At 42.4% G+C, this 19581-nt stretch overlaps 1 protein-coding gene across 1 annotated transcript in view; it reads right to left on the minus strand.

Moving 5' to 3' along the window:
* The window catches only part of PIK3C2A (phosphatidylinositol-4-phosphate 3-kinase catalytic subunit type 2 alpha), a 75372-nt gene extending 58035 nt beyond the window's left edge, over positions 1–17337 (minus strand). The window contains exons 1-6 of the mRNA XM_015423252.1: positions 17261–17337; positions 15185–16354; positions 6648–6748; positions 5618–5775; positions 2590–2710; positions 1375–1486 (exon numbers count right to left, since the gene is read on the minus strand). Of these exons, the coding sequence (XP_015278738.1) occupies positions 1375–1486; positions 2590–2710; positions 5618–5775; positions 6648–6748; positions 15185–16288 (1596 nt within the window). The 5' untranslated portion in view covers positions 16289–16354; positions 17261–17337. The remainder of the gene's footprint in view (positions 1–1374; positions 1487–2589; positions 2711–5617; positions 5776–6647; positions 6749–15184; positions 16355–17260) is intronic.
* Positions 17338–19581: the final 2244 nt, after the last annotated feature.

Raw genomic sequence — 19581 nt, forward strand, 5'->3', positions numbered from 1 at the left:
TTTACCAGCTGATTCAGTTTTTAGCTGCCTTTCTGCTTCCCTTGTACCCCCTTCCCCATATCTGTTCAGCCAAAAAGGGGGGGGGGTATACAGCATGCACATGAGCACCAAGCACCACTATAGGTGACACCCTGTTTTGACCCTGCTTTTGTACTACTTGGCAGTAGGGTTGCCAAGTGGATTTTCGCCGGGAGCGGGGGGCTCCCGGACGGCGTCTGGTGCACGCACGCACGTCACTTGGAAGTGACGGGAGGACACCAGGCACGCTGGGGGCGGGGCCACGGCCATACAAGGGAAAACCATAGAGTTTCCCATTGTATAGCCGTGGCCCCGCCCCCAGCGTGCCTGGCGTCCTCCCATCACTTCCGGGTGACGCGCACGTCGGGGCGGAGTCCCCCCCCCCCAAGGCCCGACCCGGCAGCGCCGGGGAACGGGCCTCTGAGACGGGAGTTTCCCCGCCCCCCGGGGGGACTTGAGATCCCTACTTGGCAGGTTCTTTTTAAAATCCAAAATCAGATTTGCTACTATTAATAAGCATTCCTGGTCAGGGAACTTCAGTGATGTTTGGTCTGATAACTTCTGAGTAAATAAGCATTTTAAGTACAACTGGGTTCAATTGAGCTAACAGGTAAGTTTGCACAGGACTGCAGCCTAGCCTAGCACTGTTTTCTTTGCCAGGCACTGGGAAAGAGGAGTGAGAAAGAACAAAATCAACACTGTAGTGGCTGTTGCCGCTGAAACAACTATTTTAATCTAAACAGCCAATTCAATCTCAATGGCCAATCAGAAGCCCTGCTGGGCACCCCACCCACCCACTTTCTCATATACTTGGCTGGCACCAGGGCACCCATGGACAACAGTTAATTACTTTTCAGCATTTCAGAATTATGATTCATTTGCACATCACTCTCCACGTCTGACACATTCATTTGCCTCTCTGTTTTCCCACGGAATTGAATCCAAACAAGTGGTGACCATGTGGATTTAACTGGTTATCTCTGTTTGGTCTTTGCATCTCTTAAAACACCTTCATTATGTTAAATGGTAACCATATAAACCAAGCTTGTTATTCCTGAATCTAATATATTCATTATGTTGCATGTTAATTTACTGTTCAACCTCTGCCTATACATATGGACTGGCGAATTCCATTTCATTGTATCTGAGGAAGCGTGTGCTCTCATGAAAACTCATACAATGAACAAAACTTTGTTGGTCTTAAAGGTGCCACTGGACTCATACTGTGTTTCATTTCTTCAGACCAACACAGCTATCCACCTGATCCTAAAAATGCAAGATATCTACGTTGCCTTAATAATACTCATGAATTCAGTAAACCATAATTTTTAGGATGTGTGATTACTTTGTACTTACTGTTCGTGCAAGATCTCTGCATATTAGACTTCGGGTCAAGAGCTGCAATTTAATCTCTGTGTCGCATTTTCCACAGTTCTGAATGTATTCATGGCTGCCTATACTGTGTTTACTGTTAAAGAAATAAATGCTGAGGTGATGTATCTTTTAAAAAACTGGCAACAGTCTCTTAAAACTTTGGTCTGCAAACTATGTAGAAATCCGTTACAGACATAAAACTTCTCAAGCTAGAAATAATCAATATATCGAATTCTCAACATGGCTCCATCAGCAGATACTTAGATTGGGGCCATGAACAGACAAGGAATAACCTTTCTGCAAAGTTCCAGGTTTGCAGAAAAATCTGAAATCTTAAAAAAAACCAACAATGGGAGTTAACTCCTCCTTTAGGAAAGGAGACCTCAGTGGGCATTGTGGAAGTTTCTAGGTAATCACAACAGTATTGCCAGCCTTCAAGCCTTGATTTTGGTAAAAAAAAAAAAAAAGGCCGGGAGAGGAGGCAGGGACTTTTCAGCCTGTTTTGACCTTTGAGAGAAGACCCATGAGGGCCAGGCCTGCCAATAAACACCAGGCGACTCACATGACTCACCCAGAACTGGCAGAGGCCTGAAATGGGGGCTGAGAGTGGGAACAGTTCTTTTGCACAAGCAGAGCTCCACATGGTACTTTGGATCCAGCTCTAACATTTTGACAACTGCTGTATAAACCAGAATAGCCCAAACTATCTCTCTAGAAAAAAGGCAGAATGGACAATATACCCTATTTTCCTGAAAGGAAAACTGTTTTCCCCCCTCACAAATGCCATCAAGAAAAAAGGGGGGAAGGTTTCATTAATTCATGTACCAGTTATAGTTACATACAGTAATTAAAAAACAAAAACTTGTGTGTAATTTTTAGGGGAATGTCTTCATTGTTATCTTCCTTCCTAAAAATTCTTTGCCTGCCCCGCATTGAATGTCAGTCATCTTTATTAGCCAACAAAAAGGTGAGAGTATGTTTGACTATTTCTAATTGTCTAAGTTGTATGCATTGATAATAGCATATTTGTCAGAATAGCAAACACTGAAACACCTTAATACTTGCTGACAGATTACCTTGTTCATAAAAGCTAAGGGAAAAGTCATTTTACATGTTTGCTTTTATAAATGCAGCATTAAGTTTTTCAGAAGTCATTCTCTAAGCACAGTTATACATCAACAGGGAAATTATCCTTACTTCTGCAAAACTTCTTCTGCTCCACAAACTTTCAGTATGTAACTGCCAATGTCTACGTCATTCAAGTCATCGTGTACCCAACAAAGTGCTTGCATTATTATAAGCTCAACTGGAGAACTTGCTGTTTAAAAGGGAAAAAGTAACAGATGACAATAGGAACTAAAGACAGATGCTATTCAATTCAGTGCTAATTTCAGATGGTTCTTCAGTTTAATGTTGGTTTTGGAGTGAGTGTTAATAAGTGTATCGTTTTATTCTGCTTTGCCACATAAGAAGAGCATGCCTTTTCATAAGGTTAATTTGTTGGTCAAACATAATGGGAATACTATCCTGTTTCTTTTTGAAGATCGTGGGGGGGGGGAGCTAAAAGTAGGATGTGATGGCTCAGAAATACGTTCAGAAGGCCAGCATCTTTCCCATGTCTGCTCTAAAAGATATGCAATTCCCGAAAAAAGACTTAAGAGACATTTGTCCAGAATACAGGTTAATTCACGTGGGAAAAGTGTTCTCAGGCTTCTCTGTAAGAGAACAAGGAATTTCAGACAGGCAATATATTCCAGAAGAGGAACGGTTCCCAAACGGTTTCTGGTCTGTCATTTCAGACAGAACCATTTAAGAACCGGTTCCCTTCCAGAATATATTTGTCATTTCATACACAATCGCTTCTGTTCCGTTTAGGAAACGGGGCTGAAGCGTTTTACCTGTCAACCACTTCCAAGTACTCCTCAGTTTCCTCTCCCGGTTCCGATGCGCTTTTTCCCGCCGTTTTTCACCCGCGTGGGCGATCTCTGACTTGGTTTTTTACGTTCGCGTTATAGCGCTATAGCACTATAACGGAATAGCATTATATCAATCCCATTTGAATGCATGGAGTGTGTTTTGTTATACTGCTACAGCACTCTAAAGCGAACATTCAAAAAAAAAAGCCAGAGATCGCCTGCACGGGCGAAAAACGGTGGGGGAAAAGCGGGAAAAAGCGCTGCAGTCTGAAATGGCAAACCACTTCAGATCCAGCTCTTTACCGGAAGGGGAAAGCCATGTGTGAAAATGGCAGCCCTATATCAGTTCATTTCAAAACAGATCATTACCGGCTTGAAACCGGGTGGAACTGGGTAATGTGAAATTCCCCAAACTCAACAAATAGTACTTCCAGTTAGAAGGCAATAAATTTTATTAATGATACATTACCGTTATTAACTTGATGAAAAGCTCTTGAAATAATTTGAATACCAAGTATTATTCTAGATAAGCAGTTAGATAGTTACAAGTGGGGGCCCCGTGAGACTCACGGGGGGGGAATACCACCCACCCTCATCGCCGGACTCCATAACTGATGCCATAGTTGCCCTCTTTAAATTTTCCTGCAATTTTCTAACTGTCCAGACTGCAGGGAGAAGAGGCACTGGAGTTTGGGGGGAAGCAAAGAATTCTCCTTGAAACCCCCCCCCCCCCCCCACCCCCCATCACTGCAGTCTAGTCAATTAGAAATATGGGAATTTTAAAAAGACAGCCGAGACAGTGACTACAGAGGCATACGAGTGGGCAAAGAGGCTTCTTCTCACATACCCCGCGCCCATAGTTGCCAGCTCATCTACCCTTTTAAAACTTTCCTGCTGGTTTCTAACCAGCCAGACTAAGTGGAGAAGCAGTGCTGGAGCTGGGGGGGGGGGAAGAGAACCCTCCTCCCCCCTGCCTCCGTTGCTGCTTCTCCCTGAAGACCGCCAGCTCTTTAGTTGATGGCTCAGCTGCCCTTTTAAAACTCTCCCTCCAGCTTTTAACTGACCAGACTGCACAGAGCAAGAGTGCTGAAGACAGGTGACTAGAAGAAAGTTTTAAAAGGACAACTGAGCCCATGTTTGGAGATGAGCCCCCATGTGGCTATTAGATACACAGACTGGGGATCTGTGCTAGGTAGGGATTCACTGCCACAGGAAGTGGTGGCGGCTACAAGCATGGACAGCTTCAAAAGGGAATTAGATAAGCATATGGAGCAGAGGTCCATCAGTGGCTATTAGCCACAAGGTATAGATAGGGACTCTGGGGCAAGGGATGCTCTGTCATCTTGGTGCTTGGGGGGGTCAACAGTGGGAGGGTTTCTAATGTCCTGGCCCCACTGGTGGACCTCCTGATGGCACCTGGTACTTCTGGCCACAGTGTGACAAGAGTGTTGGACTGGATGGGCCTTTGGCCTGATCCAACATTGGCATCTCTTATGTTCTTATGTAGGAGAGATTCTCTCAAGTCAAGTTTACTGGGAATCACAAGCATCCAGTGGAATCTGACAGCACTCCAGTCTCCAGTTTAGATAAGGTGAGTCCAGTGCCTCCAGACAGAAGTACCAGAAAGGCATAAGAACATAAGAGGCGCCAATGTTGGATCAGGCCAAAGGCCCATCCAGTCCAACACTCTGCGTCACACAGTGGCCAGAAATACCAGGTGCCATCAGGAGGTCCACCAGTGGGGCCAGGACACTAGAAGCCCTCCCACTGTTGACCCCCCCCCCAAGCACCAAGAAGACAGAGCATCACTTGCCCCAGAGCCCCTATCTATACCTTGTGGCTAATAGCCACCGATGGCAGTTTCTCTTCCCTGCTAGTAGACATCAATTTCATCAGAAAATGCAGATTGCCCCCAAAGGCCCCTTCACTACTGCAGAGATCTCTGAGAAGATCTTTCATTTTCTGATGGGAAGGGAATCCACCATCATACGTTGCATGCTGATTTTGTGGCAATAGATTTTTTTTTTTTAAAAAAAAACATATAAATATGACTAAACTGTCCAATTAAATGGCTTTTTGTCAACAGCAGATCTGAAAGACGTTAAATCATCAGTAACGTACGTCCCCCTTGTCCCCTAATGATTTAATCCAGATATTACTAAAGGAGAACCTTTTACTACAGTATTTATAAGTAGAAATAAACATGCACAATGACTATTCTCATGTGTCTCCATTTATAATGTCATTACAGGAATTGCAAACTTAATTCTTGATCTCCCGGAACATCTGTAAAAATTTAGAATACATACCATCACACGTAAATGTTACTGGCTGTTGGAAACCTTCAATTTCTATTGAAATCTTGATGCTAGAATTCTCTCCACTGATGTTTCTTTGCAACAAGACTGGACTTAAGACAAAGCCTGAGTTTGTATCATAAACAGTATACGGAAACTTGGCCCTCAACCTGTAAACAATATGAAATACACTGCTTCAGTTGTACGGAATTATGTCAGCAAAAAACAAACAAGCGCATGAGGCTGCAATTCTACTTATTTGGAATCCCCCTTCACACAGACAGGGATTGTTTTGAGTAAATAATCAGACTGCAAAATAATCAGATTGCTAATTTAGCTTTTGTGAGAAGTGTTTTACTTGCCTCTTCTCTAACTTACTAGGCCAATCCTCGACCATCCATCCACATAAACCTACTGCCCCAAATGTTCTTCAAATCTCCTACAACCCTTCCCAATTCTAAACAACAGCATCCTCTACCATAAATCGTCAAAGCAACATAAAATACTTAACATGTTTATGCCTGCTTGTATACACTTTTTACTCCACTCAGCTAATTTGGGAATTGTTAATGCATACACTGCAGTAACCTTCGCCATCTGTCGTCCTTCTATTTAATAGCATTGTGATGTCTTAAAATTAAAGAATTGCAACAACTACCACAGCCATATTCCTATTTAATTACATTAAGGAATCAGTCCTTAGTGCAATCGTTCCATACTTAAATAGATGGAACAAGTGAAAACGTTAAAGGCAGAATGGGCCATTTGCTTCCTGTAACAATGCAAGTCAAATAATCAAAATATCTAAGCTTTATTCTGTGACTAAATGAAACCAGTGCAGATATTTACTTTCTTTTAAACATACACGTTATGATACAGATTATGTCACTTGCAAGTGACAACGGAGACTGGACGACCATCTTTCAGGTATGTTGTAGGGCTATCTTTCGGCTATGCTCCTGCAGAGTGCAGGGGGTTGGACTAGATGACCTGCAAGGTCCCTTCCAACTCTAACATTCCATGATTCTATGATAATGCTTACTTTGCAACTGTGTCACAAAAAGCAGCTTGTTCTTGATTTTGCCCTTCAACATTTTTGAGAAAGTTATTTCCTGTTGGTAGGGTACTGGTCCCACTGTCAGCCTGAAATGTAGGGATAAAAAAGTCAAGCAATGACTGTATATAGCTGTTAGTATACATTATTAGACTGTCTCAAATTGAGAGCAATTGAGCATTCAGATTAAACGTATTACTGACTTAGTATTTTCTGTCACATTGGACAATTAACCAATGCATAGTTATTGAAAGACATACCAAGTGGATCGGTCCCTTTCAAATCCAAGCAAACTGGAGGGAAAGGAATATATTATCTGTAGTCCCCGCTAAAGAAGTCGGACAGACAATATTCAAGTTTAAGGTTCCAGTTTTCTCGCTTCTATATTTCTAAAACATAAAATTTAATGGCATTCTTGTGGGAATAGGAACCAGTATGCAGTAGAGGATTTCAAGAGTCCATGGAACACGTTCATTCATGTTATTAAAATATTTCATTCATGTTACTAAAATATTTGCTATTAAACCTGCTTTTAAAGACTCAAAATTCTTAAGTCAATCTCTAGAAAAAGTCTGAAGAAAAAACTCATAAAAGACATTATGAACAATATTAAAACAGAACTTGCTTTAACTCCATAGTTCCTACTACCTGTGCCACTTTTCAGCATTTTAATCACAGACCCCCCCCCCCAATTTAAAACACATCTGTATCACATGGTAATGCCACAGTGGGAAACATCCCATTTATGAGCGACAAAGTACACTCTGAATAGTAGCTTGCAATTAGGTGAATCTTCTACTTAATAGCAAACACTAAAATAATGCAAGAAATTCACCCTATACCACCTTTTCCATATGAACAACTATGTTAGATAGGTCCAAAACATGTTTATCTTAGATTGGATTAAAAGACTCCCACACATGAAGGGGCACTTGAAGAGTTTCTCTCTCCCCCCCCCCTCGCCCATGCCTCAGAGTAAACTGCCCTATCATTGACACAGAAGTCTTTCTCAAGACCCCTACCAGCGCTATTGTGACTGCCCACTGACAGAACCTGACTCATTATGTCATGTCTTCTACTGTCAAAAACACGCAGTGGCAAGAGAAAGACTCCTAAGAAAATGGCTGTTGAAATATTCATCTTTTCCTGATGCGGCAAGATTAAGACTACTCCTAAGCAGCCTCTGCCAAAACTGCATCGTGGATGTGGCAAATTTTTGTTTTACTGTTCTTTTAAACTCTTAATGTTTTTATTTTTATGGTGTATGGCCTATGGGCTATTAAACCTAAATAAACAAACTTTTTCTACCAACCAGATTAGTGCCTTTTTAACCAGTGCAGTACAATTACTGGAAAGGTAAAAGAATATTGCTACCATGTTAATATGAGTTTGTCACCAGAGACAGACGGTATTGTACCAGAAGTCAAGCAGCTTTTCTACCACGTAACATTTAAACCTTAACAGGCATAAACACACATTAAATTGCAAGAATTAACTAATGGAAAGGCTCTTTATCTTTGACCAAAACGTGTACAAACCTATAAGATACAAGGTTTAGTATAAGTATTCAGTTTGGTACAATTTGGGGAAGTTTTTGGAAATGTCCTAGGCATTTTTTTAACATACTTGCCTTGGAATAACAAAATGTTTATGACATTTATGCCCTGAGATACCAAAAATACTGATGCACGACAGTACAAGGAGAGAGCCAGTTTGGTGTAGTGGTTAAGTGTGTGGGCTGTAATCTGGGAAAACCGGGTTTGATTCCCCACTCCTCCACTTGCACCTGGCTGGATGACCTTGGGCCAGCTGTAGTTCTGATAAGAGCTGTCCTTGAAAAAGAGCAGTTTCTGTCAGGGCTCTCTCAGCCCCACCTACCTCACAGGGTGTCTGTTGTGGGGAGGGGAAGGGAAAGGAGTTTGTAAGCCGCTCTGAGACACCTTTGGGTAGTGAAGGGCGGGGTATGAATCCAATCTCTTCTCTTCTTCTTCTTCTTCTCTTCTTTGCCCAAGTAAAGAATGAAAATAGGGGTCTGACCGGTGCTAACAGTCCAGTCTTCAGAAGTCCATTCAGGTCCAGTTTGAGAGGGCAGGGGGTACTGTTTCTGATATGATGTTGGAAAACTGATAGACACCTTTTCCTGGGCACTGTTGAAGGAGAGTGACTGAAGTGTTGTACTTCAGTACAGCTGTATGACAAATGTTTAAACAGTTCTCAGTGCTAAAGTCCCCGTGTATTGATGCACTGGTGCCTACTTATAAAGGAACATATGGAGTTCTTCCTTGTCACTGGCAGGGGACTTTGGGGGGGTTTCCTGGAGGAGGTGGAGACATCCCCAATGCAATGACATCACACAGAAGTGACATCATCATGTTGGGGATCAGTGCCCCACACGCCAGAACTCCAGTGAATATGCCCCTGGAGTTCAGCCCCCCCCCCCGCTTCTTGCGCACAACATTTAAAGGGACTTATTTTGCCTCAGTTTTTCCCCTGAAGAAGAGAACAGGCCCATGTAGAGATGGTAGTAGGCAAGACACAGCATCCGGGCTGCTGGTTGACAAGGACAGTGGTTGAGATGAACCTGGCTGCACTGATTTATTACAAATCCCCCAGGCCAGATGGTGTGCAACTAAGAGTGCTCCAAGAACTTCCTAGAGAGCTTCAGAACCTCCGTCTGTCATCTTCAAGACCTTTTGGAGGATGAGAGATGTGCCACAAGATTGGATAAGGGGAAAAAAGGAAGAGCCAGATGGGCAGCTGCGTTGGTCTGAAGTAGCAGAACAAAGCTTGAGTCCAGTGGCACCTTTAAGACTAACAAATACCTTGAATAAAACTTTATTGGCCAAAAGGTACCACTGGACTCAGAATTTGTTCAAAAAAGGAAGGAGGGATGACACAGGAAATTATAGGCCAGTAAGTCTGACCTCTGCTCCAAGGAAGGTATTAGAGCAGATTTTAAAGGGGTCACTTCCAGTGTTCCCTCTAAGCTGAGTTAGTGTGAGCTAGCTCGCCATTTTTTAGCCTCTGGCTCACACATTTTTGTCTTAGCTCAGGAAGGAGGGCTCCAGAGCAAACTAAGTTTGCGGCAGCCAAATGGCTCGCTCACAACTTTAATGCCAGTAGCTCACAAAGTAGAATTTTTGCTCACAAAACTCCACAGCTTAGAGGGAACATTGGTCACTTCGTGAGCACCAGAAGGACAGCCTGGTGATCCCAGGGAAGTCAGCGTGGATTTTTCCCTACAGCTACTGCCAGACCAGCCTTGTTTCCTTTTTTGATCAAGTGGCAATGCTGCCAGCATTGTTTTCATGGATTTCAGTAAAGCTGTTGACAGGGTTTCCCATGATGCTCTAATGGGTAAACTTGTGGACTGTCAGGACTGGACTCTAGGATGGTTAGGTAGATAGGGAACTGGTTGGAGAACCACATCCAAGAGTAACTGTCAATGGCATTTCATCTGATTGGCGGGAGGTGTCCTGTGAGGTGCCACAGGGTTTGGTTCTGGGACTGGTACTTTTCAATAATTCTAAAAATCACCTGGATGAGGGGTTGGAGAGACGACTCATTAAATTTGGGGGGAGGAGTGGACACCCCAGAAAACAGAGACAGAATTCAACAAGATCTGAACACTCTGGAAAAGTGAGATGTAAAAAAAGATGCAATTCAACAAGGTTAAGTGCAGAGCTCAACATATGGGTAACAAAAATGAAAAGCATGCATACTGGATGGGGGATACACTTCTGAGTAGCAGTTCTGTGAACAAGACTTTGAAGTACGGGTGGACTGTGAGCTAAGTATGTGCAGACAGTGTGATGCGGTGGCAAAAAAGGCTCATGCAGTCTTGGGGTGTATCAACAGAGGCACATCCAAAGCACAAGATGTCATAGTCCCACTGTACATCACATTGGTCAGGCTGCACTTGGGAGTATTGTGTGGAGTTCTGGAGGCCTCACTTCAAAAAGGATGTGGACAGAATGGGGAGTGTGCAGAAGAGGTGACGAGGATGATCAGGGGTGTAATGATTCCTTGTTTTATATGTGTGTGTGTGTCTTTAAAAGTTTGCATGGCTGAGATATATTAGAGTGGTTGAAGAGACAAGAGTGGTGTGATTGGTGATTGACAGAGAGGGGGAGGGGTTTTGGAAGTGGTTCTGAGTGGATGAATATGTATGTCTGTCAAGAGTGACAGTTACAGGTTTGACAGTTGATAAAGACAGTTGTTAAGAGAGTTCGTTCTGAGGTCTGTGGGAGAAGCAGACTTGTATGTGATATAAGAGAGTTAAGTTATGTGTACGAAAGAAGTGAGAAGCAGTTCTGTGTGTAAGCAGTTAAGAACAGCCGAGGTTGTTCTGAGAGAATAGGAAAAAGTAAATGAAAGCTAAATTGAAGAGTTACAAAGTTACCTGAAAGATCCCTGTCAATAAGGGAGCAGATTGTGGGTGAAACACCAAGCATGGGTTCAGTATTTAAACCGTACTAGTTACATTGTTCTACTCTTTTATATATGAATTACTTCAATAAATCTTCTTAATTTATTTAAGTATATCAGCTCTGAAAGAAATACTTCCCAAGACCACATAGTTCCCCATAAGCCTTACACTCGACCTACCTACCCAGTAATAGCTAAAGTGAAGTATAAAGGTTTGGAAAGCCTTAAATTTCCTGGTGGCAGCCGGATATACCCAGTAGAACAAAACATAAAGTACACTTTTAAAGGGAAATCAGTCCTCCCCAGATAAGTCGTCCCAAGGGGCCTGTGGAGACCAAGCCCTATGAGGAAAGGCTGAGGGACTTAGGAATGTTCAGTCTGGAGAAGAGGAGGTTGAGGGGGGACATAACTACTCTCTTTAAGTATTTGAAAGGCTGTTCCTGTTGGCAGCAAAGGACAGGACTTGCAATAATGGGTTTAAATTACAGGAAGAAAGATACAAGCTGGATATTACGGAATTTTTTTTTATAGTAAGGGTAGTTCAACAGTGGAATCAGCTGCCTAGGGAGGTGGTGAGATCCCCCTCACTGGCAGGCTTCAAGCAGCAGGAGGACAAAACCTTGTCAGGGATGCTCTAGACTGATCCTGTACTGAACAGGGGTTGGACTAGATGGCCTGTATGGCCCCTTCCAACTCTATGATTCTATTAATTGTTTTCCTGGATTTCAGTAAAGCTTTTGACGGGGCTCCCCATGATGTTCTAATCAGTAAACTGGCATACTGTGGACTGGACTCTAGGATAGTTAGGTGAACAGGGAACTGGTTGGTTTATTTTTAAAAATAAAAACTGGATAATTTATGCTACTTCATATATATGTGCTAATAAGTTAACTTTTCATTGAAGTACATTTAGGTTTGACGAGTATGCGTTTCTCAAAAAAAAATTAAGTATTTCTAATTTTTCATTCCATCAAGTGCCACGTCTAGAACGGACAGAACTGTATTTCCCAGTGTTAAAATCTGATGGCTACAACTGAGTCTCCTAAATAGAAATGTAAATGATTAGGAATTAAATCAAGACACTGCATGAAGCTCCCAAATGGCCAGCCAACATGATATTCATTTAGTTTAAAAAGTAGCCGCTTTTACATAAAGGAATCTGCACCATTTGATTGACAGATTACTTTCACCGTTAGACAGAATGCTGAGATAGATGGATGAATGGTTTGGATAAGTGTAGCAATTATATTACGTAGCTAGAAAATTAAGGAAAAAACCATGATTTTCGTATGTCCTAGATCATGCCAATACTTCTTTTAGAATTTTAAAGAAAACTGCAACTGTAAATTAAATAAATAGTAGTCAAGTAAATGAAACACTGTCACATAGGGAAGGGTTTGATTATTGACACTGTTCATGAATTAAGGTATCAGCAGTGGTCTCATCTCTGTAGGAAGTTTTCAAAAACTTTAAGCATACAAATATACTGATCAATCCTTAGTCAACCCAACTTGTTATTGACTACCAATTCATGACATACAAAATATGCAAGAACAATTCTATATGTCAAGTCAAGTCAAGTCAGCCTTTATTGGCATAAAATATCAGTACCATTTATACATTTTAAAACCAGTTGAAAGCACACATGTAAAAATCTAAAAGAACCTTAGACGCAGCTTTAAAGCCAAGGAGAGAAACTTAGCCACCTTCTCTGTAATGTGATCACTTAAAAGTCTATGCACCTTAAGTGCATCAGAACAAGCACCCATACTGGTTAAAAGAGAATATAAATGTGTGATCCTTAGGTCCGTGTACAGATTACAGTGCAGGAGAACATGAGTGACAGATTCCATGCATTTCTTCCTACATGGGCAGTATCTGGCCAAATGAGAGACCTTGTTGAATCTGCCGAATAAGATGGCGGAAATTCTATATGGATATCCAAAAGAAGAATGGATAATTGTTAATATGTCTGGCACTTCATTAGATATTGGACTTCGTTAGTAAAAATACAATATTTTTGAGAATTTGGTGTCAACAGGCTAGATCTCCAAGCTTTTTTCTTTAAACTTTGCCTGCTACATTTTGTCCTGCTAAGTATTAAAGCTTTGCGTCTGTGCCAGACAGCACTTTGCTTATACATGCAACCTAACCATCTAGTTCTTCTAACTCTAGAGAGAGATCACACAGATTCATCTTTCATAAGAGATTCTTTTAAACTGTAAAGCCTTTGGAAACAAGAGTTTTACAAGGTTATGGTAATTATCTTCTAAAAAAACTAATTTACGCGATAGTCAAATGTAGAGGAAGCTACCTCTATAGTCTGCTGATCAGTAGTAATTCTTGGAGAACTCCAGGTTCTACCTGGAGGCTGCCAACTGTAGCTAGAATACATTATTGGTGGTCTTTAAGGTGCCACTTAAGGTGCTACTGTGTGTTTTAAGAATGCAAGCGCATGCACAACTGTTCAACTGGAATCTTTAAAGACACTTTCCCTTCTTTGTTAGTAATAACCTTCTAAAAAACTAATTTACGAGACAGTCAAATCAGGCTCGCTCACGACTTTAACGCTAGTAGCTCTCAAAGCAGAATTTTTGCTCACAGCACTCCACAGTTTAGAAAGGAGCGTTGTTGCTTGTGTCCCGGGCTGCATCAGCAATACACAGACCAGAACCAGGCAGCACGTTTTGGAAGGAAGGGCTTTTTCTTCTCCCATTCAGGCCTACTGGGTTTTTCTGGACCTTGGCTGTAGAGCACACACCACCAGACCAAACCTACTAGTTTCTGTGACAGTGGGCTTTTCTGTCTCTCCAACCCCCAGGCTGAACAGGTGAGAAGGATGGATAATAGCCAAGGCTCGTGGCAGCTTACATTAGCAGTGAAGATCTGTGTGCTACGGCTGCTGCAGCCACGGAAACCATTTCTTTTTCCCCATCCACAGAGCCAGTCATAGATCTCCTGGCCTTGATTTGCATGCTTTTGAATTGCAAATAGACCGCCTTTTTTCTAAACTCCCCTTTTCCTGCCTGGCTCCACCCACTTGCTGAAAATGTTCGGTGGGCGCCAGGAAAGTTCTCCACAGGTGCCCTGGTACCCAACCCACGGGCTACGTTCTGGGGACCCGTGATCTATCTACCGATGTAGAATTTCTTTGGATTTATGTTGACGTTTTACTTTAACATTTTTCTCTATTTCTTTTATATTTAGAAAGTTTGTCAGCAGTATTTTAAAAGGAACAGTTAAATACTCATTTTAAAGATTTTTTCCCCCTTTGATCTTAGTATTTATTTTATTTGTACCCCACATTCTCAATGTTAGGGAGTTTATAGCAGTAAGAACCAGGGCTATTTTTGGGCAGGAACGCACAGGAACGGAGTTCCGGCTGGCTCCCAAGTTGGCCACGCCCAGCAGGAACTCATTAGCATAATAGGCCACACCCAACAGCAGAAACTCATTAGGATTGGCTACATTAGGGGTGTGTGGCCTAACATGCAAAGGAGTTCCTGCTCCAAAAAAAGGCCCTGGGTTTTGACAACAAACAAGGTAAACAGAATAACAAGGGAAAGGTGGGTGTGGCTGGATGACCACACTTCTGGTAACATGGGGGCGCGGCCTAATGTGCTAATGAGCTGTGCTGTCAGGGGTGTGGCCCAATATGCTAATGAGTTCCTGCTGTTGGGTGTGGCCTATTATGCTAATGAGTTCCTGCTGGGCTTTTTCTACAAAAAGAGCCGTGGTAAGAACAATAAAACCACCACGTTAGTGTCTTGGCTCCATATGTTCCTTTATAAGTAGGCATCAGTGCATCAATACACAGGGACCTAGATTAGTTTGCTCCGGAGCCCTCCTTCCTGAACTGAGACAAAAATCTGCGAGCTGGAGGCTAAAAAACAGTGAGCTGGCTCACACCGACTCAGCTTAGAGGGAACACTGGTCATCATATGTCATCCGCAACTTGACAGCAATGCACACCCACATACCAATAATGAATCTTAAGGAGAACAAAAGAAAAAATCATTGCCTTTTGTCCAGCTTACAAGCTTTAGCAGCCAATGATAAATGTCAGTTTTAAAATAAATTTTGGAATAAATTTTTACCTGTGATGACTGGCCCTGTACCTTAGCAAGCTGAGCAGTTCGAATGTTTAAAGACCGACTTCTTGTAACGGTGGCCCCGTAAGTAGATTTCCCACTAACTTTTCTTTCAAGAAGGCATTTTCCTGTGGATTTCTCCTGCTGCAGAACAGCATCCCAAGGATCTTCAACAACTATACTACAAGTCACCTTTCCAGAATCTTCTTCAGTGTACAAAATATCCACACTGTCTACTTTTGGTTTACTCAAAGGATCCAAATCCAACCAATCAAATTTACTGATATCACCGGCAATTTCAGAAGTTGGCAAACTAATTGTAGATTTCGCATCAGTCACTTCTACGTCGGTGCTTGTTCTCCCAGTTTTTAGAAATTCAGAAGTACTTGCTATCTTATCAAATACTTTTGCCATTTCAGGTGTAAGAGTTGGGTGATATCCAGGCAAACTTCCTTGTGGATGGAAAGTTGTGGCAGCTGGCAGTGGGTATGAAATATACTGTGACCTCTCTGGAAGACCAAGATAAACAGGCTTTGTAGACTGGTAGGTGGACATACCTGGATGGAAGCCATTCTGAAAGATACCAACTTGTTTACTGTATGAACGTGCAGAGTAAATAGAAGGTACCGTGCAAGCTGAAGGCCCGGGCAACCCAGTTGTCCACTGAACAGCAGAGCTAGCATAAAATTGGGAAGAGAATGATGGGCTCATAACAGGAGCTGGTGGCAACGTAGGAGGCTTGCTGGCTTCAAAGTTGTCCTCCAGTAGTAGTTTCTCTAGCTCAGCATGGGTAATTTTATCTATGTCGATGGTGTTCAACTTGTCACCCATTGTTTTCTTGACATCAGATTCTGGAAACACCATTAGATCATAGTCCTGTTTTCTACGGGGCTGTATGTTTGGCCAGGAGCTGCTTAAAGCATCGATGCTTTGCCTATTACAGGCTACCACTTTCTCTTTTTGCATCTTAGCCAGAGCCTCTGCTTCCATCTGCAAAGCTTCTTCTTTGTCCACTTCTTTTGCCCTTGCTGTGCCCAAAGATGGTGATAAACTTGGTTTACATTCATTGCTGTTCGCTATCTGGGCCATACCGTGAAAGCAGATGTCCATTAAGACACGCAGACACTTTTTCAAAGATCTTTCGTCTGAGAATATTCAAATGCAGATTCAGCAGCACTGGGGGAGAAAAGGAAAAACTCATGTTAAAACACATTCACTTGATCAAATGTAGCAGTAGCACCTACCATTAATTTGTAAATTTCTAAATCTCATGCCTCAATAACTACTTCCAATAAGCTTATTTCAATTATATTTTATTTTTTCAGAGAAATTCAAGTTCTGTGGCTCGAGATATCAGTGCTGTGTACAACAGCTATTACTTGCCTTGTTTCTCATACCAGGGGTCATTTCCTGCAGGAGCGCAGAGGAGCGGAGCCAAGGGGCGGGCACACGCAACAAGCCCCACCCCCTGCTCCCAGCAGCCCTCAGTCAGAGCAAGAAGCAGCCACGTAAGCTGCAGAGGCCCCACCCCCCCGGAACAAAACAGTCCAGTGGGACCTTTAAGACCATGTTTTATTCGGGTACAAGCTCTCCCTCCTCTGTGAGGACAGATCTGCACGCCCCCCCCCCCAAATAGCTAGCAATCCAAAAGAGTTCAGTGGAGTATGAGCGGTGGGTGTTGCCTTCTGACACACTTCCGGTGATGTCAGGGGGTGTGATATATGCAAACAAGTTATGCTAATGAGCTCCTGCACCTCTTTTTCTACAAAATGACTCCTGGTCATACCAGTTATATACACAATATATCAAAATAAAATTTCTGTGCCGTCAAAAGTGGTTCATCTGTGAGAGGGCTCCCAAGCAGAACAGCACTTGAAATGCATCCAGGGAGGGGCACCAGAGCTGCTGGAATATTCTGGGAAAACGGGCTGCAAAATGCAGGCATTCCCAGTTCACTGTTAATCCAACTATAAAGCCTCACTGCCTCCTTCCCAATCGCACATTCTCTGGGCAAGTGGTCAGTGCGAAGACCTCAGCTTGCATCAGTGCTGGTGCAACCCAGCTTCATCCCATTACTATTACCTGAGCTAGACAGAGTGGATGAATACGAGATTGGAGTCAGACAACAGCTTGAGTCATGGGAGAGATAGAAGGGGGAGTGCACCTGTTAAACCAGCATCGTCAATATTCCTTCTTCTCAGTCCTGATAATAAGAACATGAAAACATAAGAGAAGCCGATGTTGAATCAGGCCAATGGCCCATCCAGTTCAACACTCTGTCACACAGTGGGCAAAAATACCAGATGCCATCAGGAGGTCCAGCAGTGGGGCCAGGACACTAGAAGCCCTCCCACTGTCCCCCGCAGCTGCCACCACCTGTGGCAGTGAATTCACTCTTTGGGTGAAGAAGTACTTCCTTTTATCCATTTTAACCCGGACTGCTCAGCAATTTCATTGAGTGCCCACGAGTTCTTGTATTGTGAGAAAGGGAGAAAAGTACTTCTTTCTCTACCCGCTCTATCCCACACATAATCTTGTAAACCTCAATCACGTCACCCCTCAGTTGTCGTTTCTTCAAGCTAAAGAGCCCCAAGCACTTTAACCTTTCTTCATAGGGAAAGTGTTCCAACCATTTTAGCATTCTAGTTGCCCTTTTCTGCACTTTTCCCAATGCTATAATATTCTTTTTGAGGTGTGGTAACCAAAATCGCACACAGTATTCCAAATGACATTGCAGCATTGATTTATACAGGGGCATTATGATATTGGTTGAATTGTTTTCGATTCCCTTCCTAATAATCCCCAGCATAGCATTGGCCTTTTTTTATTGCAGTCGCACACTGTCTTAACATTTTCAGTGAGTTATCTACTATGACTCCAAGATCTCTCTCTCTTGGTCAGTCTCTGCCAGTTTGGACCCCATCAATGTGTATTTATAGTTAGGATTTTTGGCCCCAATGTGCATCACTTTGCACTTGGCCACATTGAACCCCATTTGCCATGTTGACACCCACTCGCCCATTCTCGACAGATCCCTTTGGAGGGCCTCACAAGCCTCCCAGGTTCTCACCACCCTGAACAATTTAGTGCCATCTGCCAATTTAGCCACTTCACTGCTTACTCCCAACTCCAAATCATTAATGAACAAGTTAAAAAGCATTGGACCCAGTAATGAGCCCTGCAATTCCCCACTGCTTACCACCTTCCACTTTGAAAATTGCCCATTTATACTCACTCTCTGTTTCCTATTAATTAGCTAGTTTTTGATCCACAAGAGGACTTGTCCTTTTATCCTGTGACTATTGAGCTTACTTAGGAGCTTTTTATGAGGAACTTTATCAAAAGCTTTCTAGAAGTCAAGGTAAACAACATCTATTGGGTCCCCCTGGTCCACATGTTTGTTCACCCCCTCAAAGAACACTAACGGGTTAGTGAGACAAGATCTTCTCTTACAGAACCCATGCTGAGTCTTCCTCAATAGTTTTTGTTCATCAGTGCGCCTACTAACCATACACAACAATTGGCTATGTACACATGGCTGTATCCTAGGACAATAATTACTTTTTTGTCTAAGTTACTATCATACAGAAGTCTTATTATTGCAGTTAATTAATGCTAAGGCATTCTTCTTCCTTTGGAGCAGCTTTATTGCAACAAAATTTAATTTCAGCTACTCGATATCCAAAGAATGCAGGCATTCACTGGTCATGTTCATACCATTTAATTAGTACAACCAGGCACATTTATTAAGAGTGTTATTCCACTTTTCCCCCAAATCAAGTAAATGAGATAGGGACAGCTAAATTCTCAAAGCAACAGAGATTTATCCAGGTTCCTAATTCCAATTCTTAGCCCAAACTACCAGACACAATACTGTATAACCTAGAGGGAACAGAAAGCGACATTATAATAATCCAGGCACACTGCTCACAGTTTGTCCACATAGGATTAAAGCATCTTGAAAAGATCCCAAGCAACAAGCAAGTCTGCTACTTTTATTGGCAAATAGTACATCGTTACTATTATAAATTGTTTCTTCTAGTTCTAATTTGTTCCCTTTAAACTTCCAGATGTTGAATTTTGCACCACTCAGTAAGTTAGCAGCTTTGAATATGCATTCTTGCCACCTGACTTACAATCAACCTTCCTACGTCGCTGTTATTTGTTAGCTAAAAATAAAGATAGCTTTAATCTAAGATACATCCCCTCTCCAAATAAATCTCTAATAATTTGATTCCACCACACCTGCCAAGTGCCATAAAATCAGGGTTTGACCAATCCCAAGTGCCATAACACCTGGAAATTTCACTGTGGTACCTAGTATTTTTTGTTGTAGCAATAGTCAGATGATGATGATGTTATATATAACACTGAAGGCTGAAATACAAGTCTGGCTCCTAAAT

Source organism: Gekko japonicus, unplaced genomic scaffold, assembly GCF_001447785.1.
Source record: "Gekko japonicus isolate JY-2015 unplaced genomic scaffold, Gekko_japonicus_V1.1 scaffold936, whole genome shotgun sequence".
In the NCBI taxonomy this organism is placed as follows: domain Eukaryota; kingdom Metazoa; phylum Chordata; class Lepidosauria; order Squamata; family Gekkonidae; genus Gekko; species Gekko japonicus.